The following is a 25,255-nucleotide window of genomic DNA, read 5'->3' as shown; positions in this document are numbered from 1 at the left end:
TTCAGCACTAAAGGAGGGGAGGAGAGGAGGCGGGTGATAACAAACAGTTCCTATCTGAACCAGTTTACGTGGCAATGTATTAAATAGTAAATCATAAAGAATTATTCTCCGATCAGTACCATCCACCAATCACACAAACTCTCCCTTTCAGATGGTGGAGAACAGAGCCAGGATGTCCTCTCCGTTCTCAGTTGTCGTGGCGATAGACTTTGGGACGACCTCCAGCGGCTACGCATTCAGCTTCACACAGGACTCAGAGGCCATTCACATGATGAAGTAAGAACTTGTGTGAATTGTCTTGAATTCAATTCTGTTCTTTCATTTTCTCGATTCAAACATCTTTTTCTCTCCCTTCCCGTGCAGGCGTTGGGAGGGTGGCGACCCGGGGGTGGCCAATCAGAAGAGCCCGACTTGTCTGCTGCTGACTCCTGATTTGCGGTTCCACAGTTTTGGGTTTGCGGCACGGGACTTCTACCACGACCTGGACCCAGAGGAGGCCCGGCACTGGCTGTACTTCGATAAGTTCAAGATGAAGATCCACAGCACAAGTGTAAGAGAGCTCAGGAGAATCAGATGAGAGGGAATATATGCGTCAAAGTGACAGAAAGCATATTTTACATCATACAATCCGACAAAAGGGGCCAATTAACATCAAACTGCATAGTGGGAAGTGTTGTTTCCAGTGTTTTTAGAGCTTAAACTAGGACTACAAAATCTGGATATCTTTCCCTCAACTGCTTCTATTTGAACCGTTTCTGCTTTTTACTCTGTCTCTCACAAGTCTGCTTAAACTTAACGAAAGTGCAATACAAAATAACTGGAGTATCCCCTTTAAGGCCTTAAGCATCATAAACGATGACTTGTCCACGCTGCAGTGTTTGAGCAGTTGCGGCTGTGTTTGCTGCAGGACCTCACCATGGAGACGGAGCTGGAGGCGGTCAGTGGACGGAGGATCAGAGCCATTGAGGTCTTTTCTCACGCTCTGCACTTCTTCAGGGAACATGCTCTAAAGGTGCACTTTAAAGTTCCAGTTCATGATCACTGTATGATACCTCATGGTGGACACTTTTATGCACTGCAATGGCTTATAGGTGTAAACCTTTACTTTGCAAGGTGTAGAAATGATTTAAATATGTTAACGAGCCTGTAGCTCCTCAAGTGCTTTGCTTTTATGGGCGCACACAACTTGAGATAAATTTGGAGCGTTTGACCAAAATAAGTGTTTCGTTGATCCTGTTTTAGGAGGTGAAGGACCAGTCGTCATCAGTGTTGGAGGGAGAGGAGATCAGATGGGTAATCACCGTCCCCGCTGTGTGGAAACAACCTGCTAAACAGTTCATGAGAGAGGCTGCATATCTGGTAGGAACACACACATACATATTCATGAATCCACAAATAAAGCAATAGATATGAAAGAGGCTACCATCTTTCTCTGGTCTGACAAAAACAAAAAACTTCATTGTTAATTATCTTGTTTTACGAAAAGTTGAGGGATATATGATTTTGAACAACGACAATTGTCCAAAGTGTGTGGCTGCCAGTATTGTAGATACATGTAACTATAAGAGCTACTGGTTGAATGACTCAAACTTAAAAATCAGAGCCATGTGTGTGACGGAGAGAGCTGGAAAGAAAGGCGACGTATATAAGGCATGACAAATGTTCCCATGGAGGATTACACACACACACATACACACACACACAAACAAACAAACACACATACACTTATACACATCATAACGCTGCACTTTTGCACTTCCCATCACACACACACTCGCTGTGCTGTACGAGTTACAATGACTTGTAGGAAGTGTGCGTACATGGACAGGAATGCAGGGGGTCCTATCACAATACAGATCCATGAGAAGTGATCGACTTGTGTGTGCATGTGCATGTGTTTAAGAGCGAGAGTATGCACTTGTACAGTATATGCAATTGTCCATTGGAAAGACCTTTTTTACCTTTAATGCTCATTTCTGTTCTCTTTCTATTTAATTTTCAAATTTACACACACACTATCTCTCATCTGCCCTTCACTCACCCAGGTACATACATAAACAGTGTTATGCATAAACACTGGCCTATAGGCACACACACTCTGCGCTGGCTCCCAGCTTGAGGCCGTCGGGGTGTGTATACTTCCTGGTGATGATGTCATCACAAGTGAACAATGAGGGAGACCGGCATACAAACACAGGAAGTGGTGTCCAGACCCCCGCCCTGCACACACACACACACACACACACACACACACACACACACACACACACACACACACACACACACACACATACACACACGCGCACAAACCATCATTCCAGCCACTCAACTTTTCACCCAATACATCAAGTCTGTGCTTATTTATCAACTCTCCTCTCCTAATGGTACTTAGGATTTGTATATACAGACCAAAGCAGTATCTACATACATGTTTAAATGCATGATGGATTTTTTGAGAGCCTTTTTGCAGTACGAGTATGTCAAACTATTTTCCCTTATCTTGTTCAGCCCTCTTCGTATTGCAATGTGATCTGAAATGTTTGTCTCCCTCTCTGTCTGACTTGTGTCCTCCAGGCGGGTCTGGTGTCTCCCGACTGTCCCGAGCAGCTCCTCATCGCACTGGAACCCGAAGCTGCGTCCATTTACTGCCGTAAACTCCGCCTCCACCAGGTGCTTGACCTGAGTTTGCAGCCAATCATGAACGGCTTTGATCTGGAAGGGTCCCGGCCCTTTGACTCCAGCTTCAGACAAGGTAGTGAAGAGAGACAGTGTGTTTCTGTGTGTGTACTTTTTAGATGTGTGTGTGTGTGTGTGTGTGTGTGTGTGTGTGTGTGTGTGCGTGTGCATGTGCATGTGTGTTTTCTGGGGGCTTTTGTCAATAGCATAAGCATGAAACTACAGTGTGTTCCTGGAAATGTTGTGGGATTCCACTGGGGATTGTGGTTCATGCAAAGGACCAACTGGGTTTGTTTGTGTGTGAGATCTAAATTGTGTTTTTTTCTCAGATGACTCAGCATTTTCTTTAGATTGTGATGTTTTCAATAGCTCTTGTTTTTGTTTGTGGCGTTGTGGCTTTTCAATTCATTATTGCAAATGTTTTAGGGGGCATCCAGGGTTGGCTTGCTGCTCAGACAATGCATGTTAAGAAAGCAGAGCATGGGTAATAAAACTCTTCTGGTTAAATCATCAGTACAAAAGATGAGAAACTTTTTCAAAATATCTGATTCTTTGATAAAAAGGGAATTGGGCAAGAACTGCTCTTTGTAAAAAACCTGCACATTCAGATTCTGGATCAATAACACTGGCACAGAGTTATGTTCATAATTGCAACTAGGAAGCATTTTGTATTTGCTTATGCTGTGATCTGAGCCGTTTAATTGCTCTCTGGGTGTAAAAGCAACACTGGCATATTATCATGCCCTATGTTTGATTTGCAAAAGTGTATGCGGACAGTTTCCTACGTGCACACTCAGAAGATACAGAGCAACATTAGCATTTGAAATTGGGTTTCTGGACATCCAAATAATGCAATTCCAATATTCAAGCTCTGTTTAGGTCACCGCTCTTGAGGGAAACATATAAGTGCTCCCCTATATGTTACCTGTCAGTCATTGGTGCTAGGCTTTGCGTAAAAGTGGGATGTATCAGAGAATTTCTGCACACAAAAAAATAGTATCCTGTTGAGCCTGAAAACTTGAAAACGATGCTGATGAGAGTGAACCAACACCAAAACAATGAGCCGAAAGATGCTAAAACTCCATAGAACTGAGAGGATCTGCACAGTTGGGGATCATTCTCTGGAGGTTTTGGTTACAAGCGACTTCTTCTTACTTTGCAACTCTGGAGTATGTAGATCCAAAAGGCGATATGGCTGAATAACGGCAACAGGAAAATGCCCCTAAATTGCAGCAAAGAGCGAACAAGGAGATCAACGCATAATTCAGCGAACAAACATGCCGTCCAAAATCCCCGACCCAGGCCCACTTACACATATCACATATGCAGTCAGTTCCACGCACAGAGAGCCTGCACACACACGCAACGACACGCACTAGGCACAGGATATTGTAATTGGAACAAGGTGCAGCGAGACTATGATCTCACCCCCTCCCAGCTTGTCATTCTCCCTCTCCTTCACTAGCCTTCATTTGTCTTTCTTTTCCTCCTGTCTTTAATATTCCCTCTCTCTCCAACTTTCTTTCTCTCTGCAGACACAGACCACAAACAGACATGCAGTATTTACACACACACACACACACACACACACACACACACACACACACACACACACACACACACACACACACACACACAAACACTTGGCATCATGGTCGTCATGGCTTTTACTATCTTTAGCTGCTATTCCACCTCATTTCGTCTCCAAAGATAGCACAGGGAGTCATTAACTCTCTCACACACATGCGCATACACACACACTTTTTTTTCTGCTGTTTCATGTAAATGGTTTCCAGACTTTTCATTCATCACCGCCATACAAAGAAACACACACACACACACACACACACACACACATACATACATACATACATATATTACATCATCCAGAGCCTTGACAAGTGTTTGCTTTCAGGAAAATGTAGTCGTTGTTGCTCAATAATTGTTCTTTCTTTCTGTAGTACGCAGGCGGTTTGATGGAACTTGGTAAAAAAAAACACTTAAATTATTCAAGGATTTCACTTCAAACCTATTACAAGACACATACACTTACATCAGTAACCCTGTCAACGAGTTTGTGTTATTAAAAGCCATTGGCGGAGAAATATTACTTTTTTTTCACATTGTCCCTCTTTCGCTCCTTTGATCTGTAGTTATTTGTCATCCTCAAAGTGCTAAAGTCTCATTGCTCGAGTTTACTTGAAGGCCTCTGTGTGTATCTGCTCTGTCAAACAGGCTGTCAGGTCTTTGGTATTTGTGTCAGCTGGGTTTTCAGTGTATGTTCTGCTTTCATTGACACGTGAGAGCGTTTCCAACAAATTACTTCTGTCTGATCAGGACTCTTGTTTTTTCTTGTTTTGCTTGGATCTAAAAAAAAACAGAATTGACACTATTCATCAGGTAAATGTCGTGGCCTCATGGCTTAAGATGGAATTTGTCTCAACCTTGTGGCAGAAATTTCAAAACATTATTCTTCGTGGGGTTCTATGTTTTGGCTCGAGCCAGAAAGCATTGAGCATCAGTTTACCACAAGCTGACCCGATGTGTTTTCACAGAAAGACAAAAAAAATATTTGAATACAAGCAGTGCAAGGTGGTGAAAGGTGACGGTGCCTCTTGGGGCCCACAGCTGGAGGGATTCTACATACATTCTTGTGGAACTGTTTATGTTAAGAGAAGAGGGGCCCGGAGCAACTCCTGCTTGAGCCACTGGGACCCAGAAACCCTCACTATGCCCCTGAAGAACTGAACACATTTTTTTTGCCTCTCTGTGACTTTTTGAACTGATTTCACAACCCAAGCTTTCCCAAATGTGTGTATAAAAACGGAGGCATGTGGTGTATCTGCATGTATCCAGCTTTGTGTTCGCTTGTTGCAGCGAGGGAGCAGCTGAGGCGGTCGAGACACAGCAGGACCTTCCTGGTGGAGAGTGGAACCGGAGAGCTGTGGTCTGAGCTACAGACTGGTAAGTGTGTGTGTGTGTGTGTGTGTGTGTGTGTGTGTGTGTGTGTGTGTGTGTGTGTGTGTGTGTGTGTATTTGAAGGCGACAGACAGACCCCACATGTCGGAGATATTGATGGTTTTGACTTTTAACCCCAGCTGGTTGACTTGTAGAAGCAGACACACCTCCTCCCTCATTTCTACAACCCTCTGTTTTATTTGCTGCATTTGTTTCTCCTCCAGTCCAGCGTGGTTGATGTTTTCACCTTTTATCTATAATATTTGCGCTGTAGTCCTTATATTTTGAGAAAATCTGAAGTCTAAATGTCGCAAGAACGAACTCATAATTATTAAAAAACGGGTTTTGTTTGTCTGCTTTTTTTTTTTTACTGTACTTTATTATTGTCTGACAAACCTCTTTTTGTATTTTTCTTTAATTTTTATATATTTAACTGAATACAAGTTTAAGTGACAAAAAACTGGTTTGTAATTAAAAAGAAAAGAGAAAAAAAACATACACACAGTGTCCAGTTTTGCTTGAGATGATAAAATCTTACCCACGGACAATTAAACTCACCTATATCTGCGGTTTTACACACAGTCTTTTGTCTCTGTTGAGCCATGACAACAATCTGAGGAGCAACATGCCCTTTGCTGACCCTATCTGCTCCCTTTCCTGTCCACACACACACACACACACACACACACACACACACACACACACACACACACACACACACACGCACGCACACAAACCAAGGACCCAACCCACGGGACTCTCCCCATCTGACAATGCAGACGGGGAGAGTCCGTCTTCCTCTTGCATTTTCTTCTTTCATCCTCCATTTTTCACACTTGTTGCTTGTTCCTCATCTCACTTTCTGACTCACACATACGTGCCGAGGGTTTGGTCAGCAAAAGTCAGGGTAACTAAGCCAAAACCAGCTCTGATCGCTTTACAGATCATAAACATCTGTGTGCACCAGCAGAGGGAGCACAGCATAAAACAATATTGTTTATGTTTCAGGGTCTGCTGGTTGAAGAGCTTCAGAGGAACACACACACATGAAACATGACATTCAGACGTTCCACAAAAATGAAGACGCGTTAAGGCAGTTCCTAACATTTTATTTTTAAAATGCTTGGCATTCCCAAGACACTGAAGGCATTGCATTGTGCGTGTTTGTGCACTTTTTGTGTAGGTGACAGGTATATTGTCGCAGACTGCGGAGGAGGAACAGTCGACCTGACAGTCCATCAGATCGAGCAGCCACAGGGGACACTCAAAGAGCTCTACAAGGCTTCAGGTACAAACACTCACAAGCGTCTAAAACACACCAACAACAAAAACTGCGGCTTCCAGACTATAATTTTCTGTCCAGGCGGTCCGTACGGTTCCGTCGGAGTAGACCTGGCCTTCGAAGCCATGCTGTGCCAGATATTCGGTGAGGACTTCATCCAGAGCTTCAAAGCCAAGCGGCCAGCGGCCTGGGTGGACCTCACCATCGCATTCGAGGCGAGGAAACGGACGGCGGCGCCGGGCCGGGCCAACGCCCTCAACATCTCCTTGCCCTTTTCTTTCATCGATTTCTACAAGAGACACAAGGGCCAGAGTGTGGAGGCCGCCCTGAGGAGGAGCAAGTGAGTGGAAGTCTGATTGAACAATGGGTTGATTTAGTGTGTGTGGAGCACCAAAGATGCAAATGCTCTACTCTGTGTGTGTGTGTGTGTGTGTCAGTATGAACATAGTGAAGTGGTCATCCCAGGGGATGCTGCGGCTGACACAAGAAGCCATGAACGAGCTCTTCCAGCCCACCATCGTCGGTATCGTCAAACACATTGGTGAGAAACAGACTCTCGCACCGCCCAAACTAATTGGAACACGGGACGAAGAGTTGGATAATTGAAATTAAAGATCTTCCGACCTTTTTTACTTCTTCTCCCCTCACAGAGGAGCTGATGGCAAAGCCAGAGGTGCGCGGTGTGCGTTTCCTCTTCCTCGTCGGCGGTTTTGCGGAGTCGCCCATGCTGCAGAAAGCAGTCCAGAGAGCACTGGGTCGGGCGTGTCGCATCATCATCCCCCATGACGTCGGGCTGACCATACTGAAGGGCGCCGTGCTCTTTGGGCTGGATCCCACCGTGGTGAGTGCTCTGGGTCAGCCGTTGGTAACAGAGAAGCTCTTTAATGGGCAGTTCTAACAACCTCACTCTCTCTCTCTCAGGTCAGAGTGCGTCGATGCCCTCTGATCTACGGCGTCGGCGTCTTGAACCGGTTCGTGGAGGGGCGCCACCCCCGCGACAAACTCCTCATCAAAGAGGGGCGCGAGTGGTGCACCGACATCCTCGACCGCTTTGTCTGCGTTGACCAGTCGGTGGCTCTGGGCGAGGTCGTGAGACGGAGCTACACGCCCGCTCGTCTGGGCCAGAGGAAGATTATTATAAACATCTACTGCAGCTCGGTGGACGACGTCACCTACATCACCGACCCCGGAGTTAGGAAGTGCGGGACCATAACTTTGGACCTACCGGAACCATTACCGCTAATGGGGGCAGTGGGAGGAGCAGCAGGAGGCAGAGGAGACGGAGGAGGAGGCCCAGAGAGGAGAGAGATCAGGGCAACCATGCAGTTTGGAGACACAGAGATCAAAGTCACAGCCGTTGACGTCATGTCTAACCGCTTCGTCCGGGCTTCCATAGACTTCCTGTCTAACTGAGGAGGAGCAGGAAGTAGAGACGAGGATTGGGAAAACATAGGACAAATAACTGATTCTAGGGATGATAACTGTAGAAAAAAAAAAGTGGTACTTTGGGCGTCGGCTTTGCATTCTAAGAAAAAACGTACATCCTGTAATTCAGACATTTATGCTTCATGTTTAGAGTTGCAAAAAAGTCACGAGAGAAACAGTTTTTTTAAAACTCTCCAGCCTTCATAAAAACAATGTGTCAGCATCTCCTCAACTGAAGGGTTGTGCGCCCTCGACGTCCAAAAAAAGACGACATGTATTCGGTGTCACGTCACAACAGATTATCCTGTCAGAGGCATTTCCTGCCCAGAGATCATTCACAGGAACACTTGTATGAAGTCTAATGCCAGCAGGTGCCCATCCCTGCCACAATGAGGTGTATTTTAAGTTTTGCATTAAAATAGAGTTAGACACACTCATCTTATTTGTTTTGTATGACTATATAATGGGTTATACAGGGATATGTCACAAGGTCTGGTCTGATACCTCATTTAAATCCTCATTGACTCTGCATATACCAGATATTGATACAACTACCTGGACTGCAGCGTTGTTTCTCCATTGTGACTGTAATTGTGCTCGACCTAGTGGCAGAAAGACTGAACTACAAACTGGAGGTCATATGGGCAGTTAAAGCTTCCCAACATGCAGGAAACACTGCTGAGGATCCTTCAACAGGAAGGATTGTGCCATTATTGCAGAATTTGTCATTACATTTTTCATTATATAATCTGTGACAAACTATTTCAACAATGGGAGTACACTAGCTAGTCTGTCCAGTTGCTTTTAACCTCATCTGTCTTTCAGTAGATGGAGTGGGTTCAGTTATTATGGTGATGGATCACTAAAATGTGACTGAAGTTACATACAACGAAGTAAACTATCTTCTGAGGAAGAATAAAAGCTAAATGCATTTAAAAGGGATGAAAAAGAAGCGCTTTGAGTTTTCTTTTATCCAATTGTAGTCTTTATTGTAATTTCACCTTTTATTAACCTTCCCACCTTAATACAGCCTGTTGAGTCCCATTAAAAGTGACTATGTATGTTGTGTAGACTTTAATAAACTGCTATGTTGGATTATCAGCCACTGTATCATGATCATCTTGTTGGCCTAACTCCACTTCTGACCCGTGCTGGTTCCAAAGTGATAAGCAAAGCATCAACATACTTACATTTTATATTAAAATAACTCTTGTAACATTTTCCTACAGCAGTACAATGCTTTACTTCTATTTATAGACCACCGGGTCAGGAAACAATCTGTCCTCATTGACCAAATGTATAAAATAACAGACAACAGTATGGTTTCAGCTGTGAATTTATTGATAAGAATGATCCAATAAATAGTTTCACACAACCAAAACAATGAATGGTTCAGAACTGCTTAAAATTTTTATCAGTGCTTTTTTTCCCATGTTACACATCAGTTTGTCACATACCACAAAACCAGATTAGAAATGATGGAACAGGTGCTTCAGGTCAGAGAAGAGCAAACACGGAGGGTACAGGAGTGAGTTTAGTTCAAAACCAAAAAGGGGACTAGTTCTATTCTTGTATTTCAATCTAATTTCTCCGTGAATTGGCTACACATGGAAAGATGCAAGGCATGCAATGTTAAAACAGACCTTACCAAGTGAAAGTTTCAGTAAGAAAAACATATAGGTGACGAAGAAAACAAGAAATATGAGCCACCTTTTACCACGCCCAAAGAATCAGTCTTGAAATTGCCAGATGAACTTCTCACTTCCCCCTTTTTTTATCCGTTTCACTCTACTTACTATCCGCACGTGTGCATGACACTTTACAATACCCAATTATATCTAGGATTCAAATCCATATGCAGGTCAAACGCGACAAGATGCATTCAACAGTATCTTTGCATCTATGTGTAACTGTAACCTAAACCGTGCTGAAGACACAATCCTCTATCTGCATTTGGATTTTAATACCAGTTCAAAATTAGGTTTGGTTCCTGCTTCTTTTAGTGAGCATGGGGTCTCCCGCGACCTCGGCCCCTGCCGCCACCAGGAGGGCCATCCATACTGCTGCGTGGGTTCTTGATCGTCTCATCCACAGACAAGATGAGGCAGGCTGCCTCGGACGCTGCCGTCAGAGCATTGATCCTCACGATAGAAGGTTCCCAGACACAGGCGACGAAGTTGTCTGCGATGTCCTCGTTGTTGATATCCACGCCGTACCACATACCGCCCTGCTGGAAGATGAAGCGCACAGATTTATTTACCGCGCAAACTGAATGTCATCAAGGCACCCCTATGCAAAGTGCAAAGCACAGAGTAGGACGTGGGTGAGCATGTTGCGTTTCATTGCCAACCTGTGCGTGCTTGGCGCGCAGCTTGTTCAGGATGTTTGTGGCATCGAAGCCAGCGTTGTCACACAGCTGTCTGGGAATGATCTCCAGAGCCTTTGCGTACACTCCAATCAGCAGCTGCTGTTTCCCAGGGATGGTCCTGGAATAATCCCGCAGGTACTTGGACAGCTCCATCTCAATGGCTCCTCCTCCCGCGACGATGGAGTCATTCTGAAAACAGGTTAAGAACAGTCAGCCAATTGCTGGCAGCGTGTATAGATGTGCAGACTGATCAAACCCAGTTAAGGTTTTAGTTTGAAATCAAACAGACCTTTTTTTCACGACCATTTTCCGTAGAAGGAAAAGCACAGGTGAAATTGGTAACAATAACTTAATAGCTTAGTTCCATTAAGTGTTACAGTAAACTACTCCAGTGAGCCACTATAAATTGACCAGGACCTCCTCGGAGTGGAATGCCGCCATCATTAAAGTTATTAAAAACATCTGTGTTTTTCCTGCAATAGGAAGTTAATACGTCTGCTGTGAATCAACAATTTCCTTGAAGTTAGCATCAATGATAAAGAATAATTTACTAATTGAAAAGTTAAACTATTTTCAAACCAGACTGGTTTATGACCTATGACTGACCAGCAACACAGTGCTGTAAATAAATACATGTTACTGTATACTCCTAATAGCTCCATAAAATAAGCCTCCATGAGATGACTGACCTTGATGGCTCTGCGTACAATCATGATGGCATCGTGCAGAGATCGCTCCGTCTCCTCTGTGAACTGCTCAGCTCCGCCCCTCAGGATGATGGTGCATGTCTTCGCCTTCGGACAGCCCTTAAAGAAGTTATACCTGCAGCCACAGACGTGAGGGGTGTGAGAGGTTGTAGATACTCATGGTTTTCGCATCGTGTAAACAACGTTAACGTGTCCTCCTTACCTCTCTCCTCCAACCTGGGACTCCTCGAAGAGTTCACATCTTCCCAAGACGTTGTCTGTCAGGGCACTCACTGTGGTCTGGATGGAGCCACCGCAGGCCTGGAGGTCACATTACACAGTCAGTCTTGCTCAAGTTAATTTTGACATAACAAATATAGGTTTGCAACATGTAGATTAACAAGATGAAACAAATACATTCCTGTATGTACATGTAAATGTCTTACAGTAAATACATTTCAAGCATTTGACAAATTTGTTGACCTGTCACCATACTACTTATGTTGACTAATTTTATGAATTTACAGATTAACAGCTGAAAACTGGAAAACAAGTCATCCATGCTCATCCTTTAAGAATACTGATGTTAGGTTTTCAAGATATTGTATTCAGTCCGTCTGTGTCCTACCATCATGGTCCTCTTCAGATCCTCCTCCTGCACCCTGCCAGCACAGAACAGGTCTCTGTCAGCAAAGTACTGGGTGGCCACATCTCCAATGGGTAACTTGGACAAAACCACCTTGGCTCCTGACTTATGGATCTTTTCCAGTTTGTCGTACAGGATGTCCCACTCTGCGTCCACAATGGCTTGGTAGTCCTGCAGAACAGGAGAAAGAAAGTTAAAAGATTTAACAGGGCGCCAAAATGAAAGATTAACTTTAAAACATGTCCAGGTTTCCCATCCCGATGCCATGTTCATACCTCCACACAGTTCACACGGATCTCAGCGTTATCCTTCTCAGCCTTCAGCTCCAGCTCCACATTGAGCAGCGCAATCTTTGGATTATCATAGCGTTTAGGCTGCATCTCAAACCCGGCGTAAGAGAAGGTCTTCTTGAATGCAACCCCAGAGACCAAGTGGGACTCCTGTGAAATAGAAATATAAAAAGTTTGACGTGTGGATTTTAGATTTAAAAAATGAGACAAAAAAAGAACGAGTGACAAGAGGTGTTTGACTATACTCAACTAATGTAAAGCTTGTTTCAACTAAATCTTGCATGACTGACCCATAAACTTGTTTCTCTAACCCCTTACCATCATATCTTGTGTCTTAACACTTTCAGAGGCAAGCTTTGTTTAAGTGGGAGTCAAAGTAAAAGATACAAACCTCAAGGGCTCCTCCCTGGACCTTCTTGATGCCAATCATCTTCAGAGACAGCAGCTCATCAAGAGACATGACAGCATCCACCACCATTTTGGAAAAGAACTCCTTCTGACCGGCAATTAGCTTGGAGTTCAGGGCGGTGGCTGCACACTTCTCCAGCAACTGCCTGTGCTCTCTGCGGGGATCGAGAGGGGGGGGGACAACAATATTACTACATTGTTCAGAAGAGAGATCAAACATAGAATGATTTCTGCCATGTATATAACTTGTGCTTACTGCTTGTCTTCTTTCTTCACAGAGACGGCGATCTCTTTGATCTTGCTGACGGCTAGGTGGGTGGCAGTGCGGAACGCCCTGATGATGGTCTGGGGGTGCAGGCCATCCTCCACGTACGACTTAAGCTGCTTCAAGAACTCAGCAGCCAGGAGAGTGACTGAGGTGGTGCCGTCGCCGACCTGAGGATTAAAAGAAAAAACAGTAAAACCGAATGAAGAAGATTATGAAAACCTATTGTCTGACGTTCAGACTGGGAGAACATTTGAAAAATAACCTTGTAGTTGTCATAAAGCCTAATTTAAAAACAAAAAAACACTTCTCACCTCAGCATCCTGGGAGCGGGCGATGTCCACCAGGGTCTTGGCTGCGGGGTGAATTACATCCAGGAGTTTCAAGATGGTGGCTCCATCGTTTGAGATCGTGGCCTTACCTGGAAAACACAATCAATCACACAATGGTGAGGGTCAACTCAACCCATACTCTGTTCCTTCCATTTGTGTCTACACCTCTCTCCTCACCTCTGCCATCCACCATCAGTTTGTCCATCCCCCTGGGCCCAAGGGTGGTCCTGACAGCCTCAGCAATCACCTAGAAAAGACAATCCAACAGCTGCATTTAGACATATTTAGAGCATATTTGGCGAACACACACACAAACCAAGGGGAAACTCTATATGTTCTGACCTGGCAGGCATTGATGTTACTGACGAGCTGGGGAATGCCCTGAGACGAGTCAGTCCCTTCCTTCAGCAGGATAACCTGTGGGTTCTGAAGAGCAGGACAAGAAAGGGATAAAAGGAGAAAATCATGATTGACAGAAGAAAAATGCAGGGGGGAAAAGGGTGAGGGAATCAAGAATGCTGAATCCAAAACAATCATGTAAAATAAGTAAGGTATACTGAAGCAGTGTGTCGTTCACTAGTTATCTCAAACCTTGGCTTTTTTTTTTTTACAGACCAGTGGTAAGAGTACGGACCATGACACAAATGTGGTGTGGAAACCAGTTTTCATTCATAAAACTGTTACTTTCACGTTTCACAAAGATGTTGTGATAAATCTGATCATAATGCAAACTGTATTAAAAATAAAAAAATGACAAAAATATGTTTTATAGTACAGGTGTATAAAATGTGCAGCATTCTTCATTGTATTGAACAGTGATTTGTCTGATAGTTGTATACTTCCCATATTGTCCTACCACGAGATCTAAAAATCTATAGATTATTATACTCAACAGTCTTTAAGTTGTATTATCTACTTGACCATTTAAGGCTATAACCTGAAGGGGTAAAACATATTTGTATATGTCTGGTGCTGGAGCAGAAGGGTGTGATGCTTTTGTTTCCAATCAGACGTCAGAAGCCGGATGTCTGTTTACAGTCTGCTAATATTACTGAGCACTGTATCGGACTAAAACCGTATTATATGCACTAAATATACTGTTATCTAATTATTAGTTGGCAAAATGTCGTAAATGACGCCTCAACTTTGTCTAGTTTTTAATTCTCAGTCACGGAAACCTAATCATAATCTCTGGGCAAATACAAAAACTGAGACCAATACCTCGGGATTAAAGTTAACGTTCTCCGGCAGCAGAACCGTTCACGACAGCTAGACATCTTACAAAGAGACCGGCTAGCTAGCTTAGCGAGCCTCCCCGTGAGCATCGTTTACGCCCATTGACGTTGATTCCGCTACCAGGCTAACAGTCAAGCTAACAAATAAATATGTTTTTTTTTTAAAAATCACTAAATAATCGCTTTCAAAGAAAGGCAAATGGGACTCCTCTAAATAGCAAATAGTCCAGATGAAAAACCCCGCTGACAAACTACAGGATGGACGCGGATTATACGTTTGAGTTTGGGCATGAATGCTAACTCACTCACCATCATCTTTGCAGTTCCTTCGAGAAGCTTTCCGCCGGCGTCCAATCCCACAATGCTTTGCGAATTCAAGAGCTGTTCGCGGCGCGTTCAAGAACGCAAGGGAGCATTTTGTCAACTATATGATATTTTTGTATTTACATGTTTTTTATGAATTAAATTACAGGGTTAAAAAGTCTCTCGTGTCCAAATACTGTTAATATAAATCACTATTATGGAGCCTGAGAGTATTCACAAAGAGGACAAACAATCATATTCATATATTGTATAAAACGTATAAACCAACCAATACATATAGTAAGACATCAAGTATTTTGGTCTTTCTTTATCAGATGCATGGTTAATTATTTATATTATTTCATATTTTTAAAGGATTATTTTTCGTTGACTGTAAAAAATATCTCAATAAAATATTAAGCATCAAAATGTTGAGCAAGTTATATCATATTAGGCAAATTCTCTGAGGGGAACCTGCATTGCCGTATGGAAAGTTGTCAAAATATACAAATTCAAAGCAGACATACACAGAGTTCATGTGGCACACTTTTCGTGCCATCAACCATAAGTATCCCATGTTGAGCGCGCATGTGGCTTTGCATACTTAATGGAAACCAAACAGTGCATGACTGTATATTCAGATAATTTACATAGCATATAAATAACATAAATATAATATAAATAATAGTCAGAGCAAGTTGGAAACTTCTATTGCTTTTCAGAAGAGAGCACACAGAACAAATACCCCATAAACATAAAACAATATAACGCAAAAAAACCATGGAGAATAAATAAATATATAAAATATATACTAAAACCAATAGTAATACACAGCTTAGCATTACATAACACATTCTTTATTATTCACATAGCAATGGTTTTCCACCATCACGCCATAATTTCTTCCAATGTCATCAGACAGCATAAAATACAATGCAAACCATCTCTCACAAATCGTGATAATGCAACAGGACATTTTTAATCAGAGTTTAAAAAAAGCATAGGCTGCAGGTAGCTGCAGCTTTCTGCAGCAGCTAAAGCCATGGCCACGTACTGACAGCGCAGGGCAGGAGCTAGAACCAGTTTCTCCATGGGCATAGTGGCAATCATGGGCAGGTAGTTGATTGTGAGGACAGCCTGAATGACGACAATGTTGATGAAGGCTTTCTTTTTCTTGAAATTCATCACTCCTTTCCCCCTCGGCTTGTTCCGTCCAACTTTCTTCCCCACTGCCTTGCTCCCTCCTTCATTAATTCCGCTCTGCTTTTTTCCCCCATCGCCCACCTTCACTCCTCGACTCCCCTGTTCTCCAGTCTTTCTCTCCTCCACCGCTTTCTTCTTCTTCTTCTTCTTCTCCATTACCCCTGTGTGCCCCGGCAGAGGCTTTTTTAGTGTTTTGAGAACAGACAGGCTGCAGAAGGTGCTTATACCTAGAACGGGGAGGAACACGAGGGACATAGTGATGGGAGAGTGCGTAACAATAGCACCAGAAGCCATGAAGACATAAATACACCATGCAACACCCACAGATCCCCATCTATACCAAGGCGCCTTGACCCTGGAGGGAAGGAAAAGAGAAAAGAGTCACATGATGCTCCACAGCTTTACGTTTTTATCATCATCATATAACAAGAGTATAATGCAAGAAAAAAAGTTCCTCCAAAAACACAAAGGACATTAAAACTACTTTCAGAGGCAGAAACACACTGTTTTATTTGAACTTCTGTCACTGGGAAAAGGGAAAAAATATTTCCAGGTCTGAAGACATGAAAGTTGAAGGTAATGATGTACTAAATTGTGGGCTGTTTTCAGGCATATGATCCGATATGTTCATGGCTATTAGAAAGGGAAAACATGTCTTAGGACGTCAACCTTTTCTGTGGTTTTACCGTTGATAGTCAAAGGGTCGCACCACAGCTATGTACCTCTCCACACACACCAGACAGAGGAGCAGCGGCTTCATAACGAACACCATTGAGTTCAGGACAGACACCAGGTTCTGCACCCTGTTACTCCACCAAAGAAAGTGATTGGCAAAGAATGGAGGCAAGGCCAAGTAGAAGGACATCTGGGTGAGGGCCAGGTGGAGGGGGAAAAAGTCTGCAGGAGGACGCAGGCAACCTTTGACCTTTAGAGTTAATAAATGATAATAAAGCTGTAATAAAAGTGGATTAACACCAAAACAAATACACAATAAAAAACACAAAAATAAAGTTTTGCGAGAAGTGGTTTCAACAAGTTGGCTACAGCTCTACCTGAATGCCTTATTAAAAATGTTATTTTTTATTTTTATCTAATTGAAGATGCATTACGGCTCACATGCAATGTTATGACATTAAGCCACAATGCCAAAAAGAGATATTTACCTTTGCCGGAGAATGTGACAGATGAGTCAGAAGTTTGAAGGGGCGCCGACGAGTAATTCGAAGCAGTAGGTGAATAGGAGGATGAGGAAGCCGGCCGGAGGTCCTCTTAATGTGCCAGTGGAACCATTGTTGTTATAAAGGCCACACTCATACCAGTAATACAATGAGGGTGACAAAGAAGAGTTTACAATGGCTGCGTTCATGCTGCAGAGAAATGGTCCAGTGATGACAGTAATGTTGCTCTTAAGAACAATTCAGTGTGAGTGACGTCTACGGGAGCGGATGGGTTTGTTCCAACTGTTTATTCTGCGTTGAGGGTGTTATTGGAAAAAGGTTAAACCGTCAGAAACAACAAACATGAAAGATTTGCATAAACATATATCATACTTGACAGTGTTTCCTCCTGTGGGCTGTGAGCCTACTCTTCATATTAGCTCTTTGCCCCCACCTCAAACAGTGGGCATTCAATTAAATCATCAGTCATATACTTCAAGAACTAACAAAAGTTAAATAAGTTCAAATTGAAAAAAAAACGAACAGGGATGTCAAGGACTCCTGAACGCAGCTTTTGGTACGCCAGAGCGGTGCTGCATGCAGGCCTCTGATTGGCTAGCGGTTTGTGAGAGAGCAGCCGAAAGTGTGCTCGATCTTAGTTCAGCACGCGCTGCATGGGCGGAGCTCGAGTTTGGCTAAATACTCAACCGTACAGACGCCACCCGTGTAGATACTCCCAACAACAAAACACGCGCTTATACAATTTTACGAAGAACTCGCGCGGAGTTTAGATACAACACAGATCTGTGGCGGCAAATGACTAACGGAGCTAGAACGATATTGTTGTTTTTGTATTAAATTGGGTAAAAATAAAGAATCACAGCAGGAAGAGTTGGGCCAATACAAGGGTTTTTTTGTTTTTTTGTTTTTCCGTGGATGACACGCAAGGATGGAAGATTTCGGAGTATATGCGGTTTTTGGAGTAAACGGTCCGCCTCAGCGGCTGCTGAGGTAACTACGATAAACGAATTAATAGTCACGTTGACAGATAGCGCTGAAGTAGCTACGTTTCTCACCTTGACGCATTATGTCTTTAAACCTCGACGCAGTTATTTTAACGAGCGTTATTGTTAAATAACGTTCTGTTTTTTTCTGAGCAGTCTTCCGTGTCTTAAATCTTTTCATTGGCGCCTTTTCAAATACGCCAAGTTTATAGAGAATAATACGCTGGTTAGCTTCCGTGTTATGGTTAAGCAAATGTAAATGCATTCATTTTCACCTCTATCCGTGTTCATGGATAGAGGGACCAACAAAAGAGACCAAGAGACCAACGTAAACTTTTTTCTGTATTTGTTTCCCCCGTGTCAGTGCTGAAGGTTCGTGCAGTGTGTGTGCTGCAGTTCCCCCGAATGTCCGCCAGGTGGTGCTGTTCAGCAGCGGGCCGTGGGAACAGCGGATCTGCGTCAACGCAGAGCTCAACGATGTGGACCGTTTCCCCATCACGATCGGAAAACTGACTCCATATAACAAGTAGGTTGACTAACCATGTCCTTGCGATAATATTCTGACTACCTCGTAAAATATTGTGATGTTTCTGGTTCTCCCCTGCATCTATTGTCTCCCACTGTTATGAAATCGGAATCTAAAAGATCTGATTTACTGAGTAACCAGGACACCTCATGTCTTGCAGGTGCCTGTCATGGGAGCAGTGGGAAGAGGAGACTTGGACAGACGGTGTCACACTGAGCATCACTCTGGAAGGAGGAAACCTGGTAAATACCAAACAAACCAGGATTCAGAAGTGGTTCAATTGTTGCCAAGGCATGAGGCAATACGTATGGAAATACATCACAGTATTCATAGGCAGTCATCCAAGTCATTTATATATTTTTTTATCTTTAATCAAAATAGTTTTGCAGGTAAAATGATTTATGATTCATATTTGACACATTTGTGTCTTGACTACTAAATCTATAAGTCTGTTCCTGCACAATGATTTAGTTATGGAATACTCATAAAATGGATAAATGTATTCCCCCGCTTAGGTAAAAGCCGGTTGGTCCGAGCCAGAGCTCCTGTCTGTGAAGGAATACACACCAAAGGTAAACTTTGTAAACTATTTACTTTATATATACTTATATTATCAAGAGTTACTTGTTCCAGCCATATTCTAAGACTGTAATGTATTTAAGACTGTAATGCATAATGTAATGTACTCTTGTCAGTCTAACTTGTTTTAAATACTTATTTTCGTAGTTTGTAACCTAATGCCTCTCAGAAAACCAGGATACAGTTTATACAGTTTTATGGTATTTGCTCAATGACGAATTGACCGTCCCAGGAAATCGTGGCTCCCCTCGCACCTCCGCAGCTTAACGGCAAGAGGAAGCGGGTTTCGGTGGAAGACAGTGACGGGAGTAAGATGACGACTGGTGGGGAAGAAGAGAACTTGTGTCCCAACGGCACCGCAGAGAAAACAACACCTGTGCGAAAGGCCAGAGGTCAAACCAAGGGCGTCCAGAAGCTGTTCAGCGCCGGAGCAGATGCAACAAAGATAAAGGGAACAGGTGAGAGAGACAGCATGTTGTGACATTTAATTTAATTTATCTGACGCTTTTATTCAAAGCGACTTACAATAAGTGCATTCAACCATGAGTACAAACTCTGAATAACAAGAATCAGGAAAGTACCTTTAATAAAGTCAAACTACAAAGTAAGTGCCGTTTTAAGTGCTACAAGAGTGATACTACTGCGCTACCGTCCCTATCCAAGGTGTAGTCAAAAAAGATGTTTTTAATTTGCGACAGAAGATGTAGACACTTTCTGCTGTCTTGATGTCAATGGGGAGCTGATTCCACCATTGAGGAGCCAGCTCGGAGTGACGCAGCTATAAGCCGATTGGCAGAAGCCGAGCGGAGTGAACGAGCTTGGGTGTAGGGTTTTACCATGTCCTGGATGTGGATCGGACCCAATCTGTTCATAGCACGGTATGCCAGTATCAATGTTTTGAAGTGGATGCGGGCGGCTACCGGTATGTAACCAGTGAAGGGTGCGATAGTGTGGGTGAATTTCAGGAGGTTAAAGACGAGTCGAGTTACTGAATTCTGGATGAGCTGTAGAGGTCGAATGGCATTAGCAGGTAGACCTGCCAGGAGGGAGTTACAGTAGTCAAGGCGCGAGATGATCAGAGCCTGGACAAGATCCTGTGCCGCCTTCTGATGTTGTACAGCATAAAGGATTCAAGAATCATACTAATGAGGGTCTTGTTGTGGATCGTCCTAGTATCTTTGTATCAAAACAGTAAAAACACATCTTTATTTCTGAGATAAATCAGTTTTACAGATGGAATGCAATGCATTCAAAAAGTTGCCTTAATGCCCAAATGTTTATTCGCTTTAGATTGACGAGCCTGTAAAGAAAAGTGTGCGTGTGCGTCAGGGTGGTATTGCTAATGCTAATTAGTGCGGTGTGAAGGAGTGAAGCTTTTTCATTGTGTACCTTTTTTTCCTTCTGTCAAATGTCTTTTGCTTTCTGCGATCCACAGCTAATGGAGCAGGAGAGGCACAGGGGATTGTGGGAAGAACACCTCCTCAGAGTTCAGCCAAGACGAAGAGTAGGCAGGCCAAGACTCCCACACACAACGGTAACCGTGTGCACTCACATTACACACCGTTTTAGTTGTGTTTCATGTGGACTGTTTGTCGTATTTATTCCCCCTCTGCTTTTACATTTTCATTTAGCTGAGGTTTTTTTCCAAAGCGACATACACTTTTGCTCTATACACCGTAGACACAGTCACAGGGAGCAATTTGGGGTTAAGTGTCTTTCTCAGGGACACATCGACATGGATACGGTAACTCCCGGAATACTAAACCTCTGTTTGTCCTGCAGCCCTGTTGGTCAGCCCGTCGGGACGCTGGGGTCAGACTCTGTGCCCCATCGACGCTCAGACGGCTATTCTGATTGGAGGGCAGGGATCTCGCATGCAGTTCTGTAAAGATCCCATGTGGAAGCTTTGCACAGGTCAGTCACTGAACAACAATTATAACGGGCTCCAGTGAGAGCTGCGTTCAAGAAGATTAATGTCCGATGTCAGAGTGAGTGTTTCGTCTCGGTCCAACAGAGGACATGTCCTGGTTCGCGGCGGAGACCCTGGCAGAGGGCCCGACGCCTGAGGCCAGGATCGGCCACACCGCCGTGTATGACCCGGACTCAAGACGGATCTTTGTATTCGGAGGCTCAAAGAACAGGAAGTGGTTCAACGACGTTCACATCCTGGACACCCAGAGCTGGAAGTGGACCATGGTGGAGGTTTGTGTGTGTTTGTGCTGCTTGTCCTCATCCTTCATGTCCTTCTCCTCCTCTTCACTCTCTCTATCCTCTCACCTCCTCCAGGCTCAAGGAAAGGTTCCTAATCTGGCCTACCACAGCTGCAGCATGTTTCGGGGTGAGCTGTTTGTGCTGGGTGGAGTGTTTCCTCGTCCAAACCCCGATCCTGACGGCTGCAGTGACTCGCTGTACATCTTTGACCCCCACCTTTCCATCTGGTACCAGCCCATTGTAACTGGCGACACGCCTACCCCCCGCTCAGGGTGAGATGGTTTGATCCAAATATCATCTCAGCGCGTCTGGCCTGCACTCGCCCACTTTAAATCACTTAATTTTCTCTCCTCTTGCACATCCTCCCCTTCTTTCTCTCTTTGTCAGTCACTCTGCGTGTGTGATGCAGGAGAGGAAGATCTATGTTTTTGGCGGGTGGGACACTCCTGTCTGCTACAACGACATGTACATGTTGGATCTTGGTAAGCCACACACCCGACGGTTTTATGGGACGGTCTTGGTTTCATATATCTGGGTGTGTGTGTGTGTGTGTGTGTGTGTGTGTGTGTGTGTGTGTGTGTGTGTGTGTGTGTGTGTGTGTATATATATGTGTATATGTATATATGTGTATATATGTGTATGTGTATATATGTGTATGTGTGTATATATATATATATATATATATATGTATGTATATATATATGTGTGTGTGTATATATATATATACACATTATATGTATATATATATATATATATATATATATATATATATATATATATATATATATATATATATATATATATATATATATATATATATATATATATATATATATATATATAATGTGTGTGTGTGTGTATATATGCATAGGGTGTAAAGACATTGCTTGAATAGTTCAAATGAGAAAGTGTTTTCACTTGATAGGGCTGATGGAGTTTTCTGCTGTGAAAACAACTGGCAAAGCCCCGTCTCCTCGAAGGTACACAACGAACCACAAACACTGGATACAGCACCCTAGCACTATATATATATATATATATATATATATATATATATATATATATATATATATATATATATATATATATATATATATATATATATATATATATATATATATCTATATCTCGATGAGTATCACACAATTTAATGCAGTATTAAGTCTCATTTGCATCACTTATCTGTGTTTTATTTTGTGTGTGTTCCAGCTGGCACGGCAGCGCCGTGCTCTCAGATACAAAGTTCCTGATCCACGGAGGTTACAACGGAAACAACGCTCTCAGTGACGCATTCATCTTTGATATAGGTGAGAGACGCTCACAATTACACACACAAACACACACACACTTCGACTGGGGAAGGAGTATGAGTATCAAAGTATGTCCAAGTAGTTGTCCAATCAAAGGTTTTTTTGCATCATGGCTCATTATTTTCATTATGGTGCGCCAATAGTTAATCCATTTCCTTGAAATGTCTTTGAAATTTTATTTGAGATACAATTTTATAGAGTACTTATAAAACCTAAATGCATTCCCCTGAGTTTCACATAGGCACCTCGTTTTGTTCAAAGCCCAAAAGTTACAGTGATGAACGAAGAAATGACAGAAAATCTGGAAAAATACTCACATTTAGGAAGCTGAAACCACCCAATGTTCATGTTCTTTCTAATAAATGATGATGTATTGATTCTTGGAATATATTTTCAAGTTCTAGGTTAATTATTTCCGCACTTTCAATTTCTCATGAAGAAAAAAAAAAAAAATCTACTCAATTCTAAGGTGGAAAAGTAACAGAAGGAATGTGGGAATTTATATTAATCGCACAGTGAATGTATTTTATTATTGATTAATGTGATTACATTATGGCTTGACATGATACAAATAATCTCCTGGTTTTATTGGGTCAGACACCCACAACTGGACGGAGGTGACGCTCCCTCAGCTGTCCGTCCCCCGGGCGGGGCACGCCATCATCACCATGGACACAGCCAACCCCCGCCGCTTCTGCGGGGGAGAGGAAGGCGCCTTCAGAAAGACCCTGCTGGTGTTCGGCGGGGGAGACAACGAGGGCAACTTCTACTCCGACCTGACGACTGTCGGCGTGGCGGATCTGCTCGCCGCTATTTCAAGAGAGTGAGCCAGAGGGGAATCCTCACTCCCCGGCTGGATGTGAAGCTATTTTAACGCCCCCCATAAATGCTTTTATTATTTATTTTCCGACAGTGTGTTTTTGTTTCCTTTTTGGTGTGTGAGCCCTCTTTTTATTCCTGCCATGTTTGGGCATTTCTTCTTTTCTGATCTGAAAATGTAACGACATCTCCATGTAGTGCATAACAGGAATATTGGAGGTACTTTATGAGCACACTTGAAAGAAAAGTGATATGGAGAGCCATATGGTATAAGATCAATGATCTTGGCTTAAAACAGAATATTTAGGTCATCAATGACACTTCGATTTGTTTCTGTACATATGTTAAAGCTTTTCAACTTCCGTTGCAGTTAAAATGTATGTCTTTATTTCTATTGCATTTAACTGTCTTTCTTTTACGATTTGAATAATTGGGACATTTCCCATTGTGCACTGTTAATAAAAGTATTTCCGAAATTCTGCCAGTACTTCCCTAGAAACACCCCCATCATCCAAAGCCTCTTCAAGCTGTCCATCAGGAATAATAACTTGAAAATAAATGTAATGCTCCATGATACTTTAAAAAAAAAATTCTTCCTCAGTTAAAATGTATATTTTTATTTCTATTGCATCATGTTACCTTTGAAGCTCCATGATGCCCAACACCATGGTGTTGACATAATTACTCAAATCCCAATTCATCTTCTTATGCTGGTCATTTGCACTTCTTTACTGAATAAACATTTGATTTTCCTCACTGTATTTTTTGGAAAAATCATCCTTTAATGTGAGCATTTTGTTTTCCTGCTCATTAACATCTCAAAGAAGAAATACACATGCTTGCGAGTCCGCCTTTTTAGTCTGACATAAGACAGTAAGGCATAATTTATAGCAAGTTGTGTCAAACTGATGTCACTTAAATGAGGTTTGCCACTTTAACAGTAAAGGCCCATTAATAATGTCTCTGTTGGCCCGGTAACCCAACACTAACAGGAGCTAATGTCAGACTAGCAGAGTAACACTGATGCTATCTTCAAGGAGCCGGAGCTAAATAGAGACATTTTAATAAAAGATTAGTGGAGCCTGAGAGGGATTATTTCCCTTTCTGCTGAAAAGCTGATCATAGTGTCATGAATGTGGCTGTTTTTTGTTTTTTTTTACCTTTCATGGGATTATGAAGCCAATTTCAGCGACAGGCGCTTCGTACGAGTTAGATAATGCTATTTAATGTGCAAACTAGCAGCTCATTGAATGGTTGTTCATCCCCTTAATCAGGAATCATATTTAAAAAACAACCATGAATGGGTAAAACGATGCGATCAACTATATCGATCTGACTTAAGCAGCACTAATACGAGAATGGGTAAATATGTTGGAGGAACGAGGTTGTGAATAAGAAATACTGTCTATGTGATTGGGATTTCAGAATGGATGTAGGAGCCCAAATGATGAACTCACAGCAGACAGACGTGCACAAGCTGCCTTGCAGTGGTCAAACGTTTCAACAACTTGTCTGGTATCTAACAGGAAAACAGACCGGCAAAGTCCAGCTACTCCGTGGCATTTCCTCTGG

General features: G+C 42.8%; 3 protein-coding genes across 5 annotated transcripts in view; 2 read left to right on the top strand and 1 right to left on the bottom strand.

Annotated features, from left to right (window-relative positions):
• The window catches only part of hspa12b (heat shock protein 12B), a 12,068-nt gene extending 2,450 nt beyond the window's left edge, over positions 1-9,618 (top strand). The window contains exons 4-14 of one of the 2 annotated variants that reach the window (XM_068587667.1): positions 152-276; positions 364-550; positions 908-1,012; positions 1,243-1,359; positions 2,575-2,752; positions 5,554-5,640; positions 6,818-6,922; positions 6,998-7,256; positions 7,354-7,457; positions 7,567-7,757; positions 7,838-9,618. In XM_068587667.1, the coding sequence (XP_068443768.1) occupies positions 152-276; positions 364-550; positions 908-1,012; positions 1,243-1,359; positions 2,575-2,752; positions 5,554-5,640; positions 6,818-6,922; positions 6,998-7,256; positions 7,354-7,457; positions 7,567-7,757; positions 7,838-8,329 (1,950 nt within the window). In that variant the 3' untranslated portion in view covers positions 8,330-9,618. Of the gene's footprint in view, positions 1-151; positions 277-363; positions 551-907; positions 1,013-1,242; positions 1,360-2,574; positions 2,753-5,553; positions 5,641-6,817; positions 7,257-7,353; positions 7,458-7,566; positions 7,758-7,837 lie in introns of both variants that reach the window. The other variant, XM_068587666.1, reaches the window with a different exon arrangement.
• A 41-nt stretch (positions 9,619-9,659) lies between these two features.
• cct7 (chaperonin containing TCP1, subunit 7 (eta)) lies at positions 9,660-14,922 on the bottom strand. Its single transcript, XM_068588231.1, has 12 exons — positions 14,881-14,922; positions 13,679-13,762; positions 13,514-13,583; positions 13,319-13,425; positions 12,996-13,174; positions 12,723-12,894; positions 12,317-12,481; positions 12,024-12,212; positions 11,619-11,716; positions 11,399-11,531; positions 10,692-10,898; positions 9,660-10,571 (listed from the first exon to the last, which is right to left on the bottom strand). Exons 1-12 carry the CDS (start codon positions 14,884-14,886, stop codon positions 10,341-10,343), a joined length of 1,641 nt encoding a protein of 546 aa, XP_068444332.1. The 5' UTR covers positions 14,887-14,922; the 3' UTR covers positions 9,660-10,340.
• A 3,079-nt stretch (positions 14,923-18,001) lies between these two features.
• Positions 18,002-24,391, top strand: krcp (kelch repeat-containing protein). Of its 2 annotated transcripts, none has more exons than XM_068587924.1 (13): positions 18,002-18,245; positions 18,603-18,764; positions 18,925-19,006; positions 19,280-19,336; positions 19,606-19,801; positions 20,779-20,877; positions 21,126-21,257; positions 21,358-21,545; positions 21,630-21,826; positions 21,942-22,036; positions 22,480-22,534; positions 22,764-22,861; positions 23,462-24,391. In XM_068587924.1, exons 1-13 carry the CDS (start codon positions 18,184-18,186, stop codon positions 23,689-23,691), a joined length of 1,653 nt encoding a protein of 550 aa, XP_068444025.1. In that variant the 5' UTR covers positions 18,002-18,183; the 3' UTR covers positions 23,692-24,391. The 2 variants fall into 2 exon arrangements, with proteins under 2 accessions (XP_068444025.1, XP_068444024.1); XM_068587923.1 differs by having other exon boundaries at positions 19,576-19,801.
• The last annotated feature ends 864 nt before the right edge of the window (positions 24,392-25,255 follow it).

Source organism: Clinocottus analis, unplaced genomic scaffold (genome assembly GCF_023055335.1).
Source record: "Clinocottus analis isolate CAN_PGR_092001 unplaced genomic scaffold, fCliAna1.0.p SCAF_21, whole genome shotgun sequence".
NCBI classification, from domain to species: domain Eukaryota; kingdom Metazoa; phylum Chordata; class Actinopteri; order Perciformes; family Cottidae; genus Clinocottus; species Clinocottus analis.
Note: the sequence above shows the minus strand (reverse complement) of the source record. Positions and strands in the feature narration are given on the sequence as shown.

Excerpts from the sequence above, each read along its gene's own strand:
- krcp (XM_068587923.1), top strand. The coding sequence starts at position 18,184 with ATGGAAGATTTCGGAGTATATGCGGTTTTTGGAGTAAACGGTCCGCCT. Across the intron at positions 21,827-21,941 it reads ACGCCTACCCCCCGCTCAGG|TCACTCTGCGTGTGTGATGC; the intron begins GTGAGATGGTTT and ends TCTCTTTGTCAG. Across the intron at positions 22,535-22,763 it reads AAAGCCCCGTCTCCTCGAAG|CTGGCACGGCAGCGCCGTGC; the intron begins GTACACAACGAA and ends TGTGTGTTCCAG.
- cct7 (XM_068588231.1), bottom strand. Across the intron at positions 13,175-13,318 it reads CCCGCTCCCAGGATGCTGAG|GTCGGCGACGGCACCACCTC; the intron begins GTGAGAAGTGTT and ends TTTAATCCTCAG. Across the intron at positions 11,532-11,618 it reads TCCCAGGTTGGAGGAGAGAG|GTATAACTTCTTTAAGGGCT; the intron begins GTAAGGAGGACA and ends CTGTGGCTGCAG.